Source organism: Ruditapes philippinarum, unplaced genomic scaffold (assembly GCF_026571515.1).
Source record: "Ruditapes philippinarum isolate M1 unplaced genomic scaffold, ASM2657151v2 ctg584_1_1_1_1, whole genome shotgun sequence".
Taxonomy (NCBI): Eukaryota; Metazoa; Mollusca; class Bivalvia; order Venerida; family Veneridae; genus Ruditapes; species Ruditapes philippinarum.
Window position 1 is genome coordinate 389,661 of NW_026854286.1, and position 3,329 is coordinate 392,989.

The 3,329-nt window shown below is 31.8% G+C and overlaps 1 protein-coding gene across 1 annotated transcript; it reads right to left on the minus strand.

The window, feature by feature from the left end:
- Nucleotides 1–2,790: 2,790 nt before the first annotated feature.
- LOC132739661 (uncharacterized) lies at nucleotides 2,791–3,236 on the minus strand (the record flags this gene model as incomplete). The annotated part of the gene is made up of 1 exon (XM_060727410.1): nucleotides 2,791–3,236. A coding segment is annotated over one exon (446 nt), but the record flags the coding sequence as incomplete, so codon positions are not given.
- Between the last annotated feature and the right edge of the window lie 93 nt (nucleotides 3,237–3,329).

The following is a 3,329-nucleotide window of genomic DNA, read 5'->3' on the forward strand; positions in this document are numbered from 1 at the left end:
AACAATGTGTAGAGCACAGATTTTAACTTCTTTGGATCAAGGTCAAGGTCACAATTAGTTGTTGTTAAGGAAAATTTCTACAAAACAGGAATTACAATTTTATAACTCAGAACAGTTTGTAAATATATTTTGTACTTTAATGAATTTTAATTTGGAGGAATGAGTAAAGGATCAGAATGAAAACTTGGACAACTCTTACTTTATATGTTTGGTTTAGCATCTTGTCTTTTACTACATGTCCACATATATTACTGAATTTTTATAAAACTGACAATCTTGCAAACCATTAGTCTAAGTTTGAATTGATTTAAAACCATAGATTAAACAATTAAAATTAAAAATTTAACAATTAAAAGATTTTGAAACTTGAGCTGAGCAATTAATGGCCACGATGGCCTCCTTGTTTTAGTATTAACTTGCCTTTTACATTCCATTAATTCCAACAGTTACAATGTGAGAAATCTGTGTATTCCATGTCTTCATTTTATAGAGATTTTTTTTTTTTAAGTAATTTTTTTCTTGTATTTACATAAGCTCTGAAATTAACTGTTTTATTAACTAAATAAAAAAAAACACAAAAAAGTACAAGACTCTTAACAAGTCTCTGTTAGACAAGAACTTTGGAAAATATTTTTAAAGTACCATTCAAAGGTAACTCAATTGTTGCTATATAGACTGCATGTTATGGCTATGTTATATTGATGAATATAACCTGTGATATAAACATTACTTTATGTTGTGCGACTTCACTGGAGCATTGATGTACAATGTATGCTATATTCTTGTTTACTACTTGACTAGCAATGTAATGAGCTTTTCTTTTGTCTTCCTATGTTAAAAGGGTAAAAGAATTTTAAAAAAAGGAAATTGTTATATTTTTTCAAGCAAGTTTAGAAATACATCACCTTTTTGATTTATCAACGAAATATTTAGTACTGGATTATATCATAAATTTATTTTGTATTTCAAGATTAGATGTTTTGATCATTGCGTTGTATACATAATGTAGTGCTTTGTTTTACCTTAAGATTCTAAGATAGAGAATATTGCTTGCTAAAAACCTTTGTTATCTCCTCATCATTTGTTGGGCAAATCTTGATAAATTCAGTAATGAATTATCCTAATAATGAAAACTTGTCCATGTATATCTTCAAATGAGTGAGTGAGTGAGCGAGGGCTATCATGTGCCTCTTGTTTATGGCTTTGTATCATATACTCCTAAAAAAATAAAGCTGATATTAACATTAGAGTTTGTTTATTTTTTGTCAGATTGTGTCATAATTTGCTAGTTGTGAAGGCCACGACTTATTTGCCTGTTTATGTCCCTGTTTATACAGAGATTGAAGTAATACAGGTTTTATTTGCCAAATTATAAAGGCTTATCGGTTTTACTTGTATATCAACTCTGTACATATCATATTATGATTTTCCAGCTTTTTTGGTGGTAGAAGCCTCAAGTGTTCTGAAATACATTGTTTCAAACAAAAGCTGACACCTAGGCAGAACTGCACAGTATGCTAGATGAATAGCTTCCTAACATGAAGGAATCCACCATCTCCAGCAGAATTTATTATGCTCCCCGAAAAAATTTCGGGGGAGCATATAGTCGCCGCCTTGTCCGTCCGTCCGGCTTTCCGTCCGTCCGTCCCCTTTTCTTGTCCGGGACATAACTTTGAAACAACAAGAGGTATCAACATGAAACTTTGTAGGTAGATAGATCTCATTGAGTAGGTGTGCAGTGCACAAGAACCGTAACTCTGCCTTGCCTAATTTTTGAATTATCCCCCTTTGTTTATTTTACACTTTGAACTTTGTCCGGGACATAACTCTAAAAGTATAAGAGGTATCAACATGAAACTTTGTAGGTAGATAGATCTCATTGAGTAGGTGTGCAGTGCACAAGAACCGTAACTCTGCCTTGCCTAATTTTTGAATTATTCCCCTTTGTTTATTTTGACACTTTGAACTTTGTCCAGGACTGTGGCGAAGTTTAATAACTTTCAGTTTTAGGACTGTAGAATTCTATTTCTTTGCCACACTGGAATTTATTTTATTTAAAGTAAAACACAATAATTTCTTGTTAACTTTCTTTATTTTATAATCCAATTATTTTATTTTATTTTACAGACAATATCCTGAATAATCCTCACATGTAATTTTCTCTTAACACAACTAAACTCAACTAAACTATTCCCAAACTAATAACCCCGGTTTCCCATTTCATTCCCTTTATATAGGTAACAATTAACCTGAAAATAGCATGAAACTCGTGATACATGAAATATTTAAGTATCGACTCCGACGGATTCTGACGGAGTTCTTTCAGGTTCCGACGGAGTCATGACTCAACCGGTCATCAACTGACTCCGATAACTTAATTGAATATATACACTCGCTATTTGCGACACTCCCACCAAAGCGAAATAAACAAAGCATTGCAATAACTTCAAAGTTTTAAGTTCAAATTAAAGTGTTGAAATTTAAACAATATTTATCCTGTATAATCTTATTATGTAATAAGAACATTTTCAACTATTCAGAAATTATACAACTGATAATATTCATCTATCATATGTAAATTTGATATTATACTAGTAATTACTTATTACAAAATCATTTCAATCAAAAATGTTTTCTAACAATATCATTTCCAAGTCAATATATACAGAAATTTTAAAATATACAAAATAAGATCAATATTTTCATGGCAGTCTCAAATTCTTGTGCTCATATTGAAAAGCAACACCAGTCTTTTTGACATAATTTAACACACGAACACATTTTTTTAGTTTATTTGTCAAACTCAAAATAGTCACATTCAATATTCTCTCCTAAAACGTATTCTTGTCCTCGACGTATACATAACCTTTGTGTAAATGTAAAGTTCCACACTTTGGTTTTGTATTGAGACGTGGCTAGTTCGATTTGTTGATATTCTGGGTCACTGTCTCCTCCACTAGATTCTCCGTCACTTGAAATAATAACCATATCTTCATCACAAACGTTATTATTGATAGCGTCGTTGTCACTGCCGTCGTCGGAAAGATCTGTGTCTTTACTATCCAAACAACAGTTGTTATTTTCATCAACAATACTTTCAGACGTCGAATTTTCTGTGTTTTGATCATAATGACTGTCAACGTCGACGTCAATATTATCTCCCTCGGAGAAACTTGTCACGACACTATAACTGTCCTCCTTCTCACTATCACTTTCAGTTTCACTGTTTTTAATTTCTGTATTTTGTCCAGAATCCTTTTGGTTGCCATTTATTCCGTTGACGTTAACGTTGACGTTAACGTCACTTATTGAGTCACAAATATCATTCT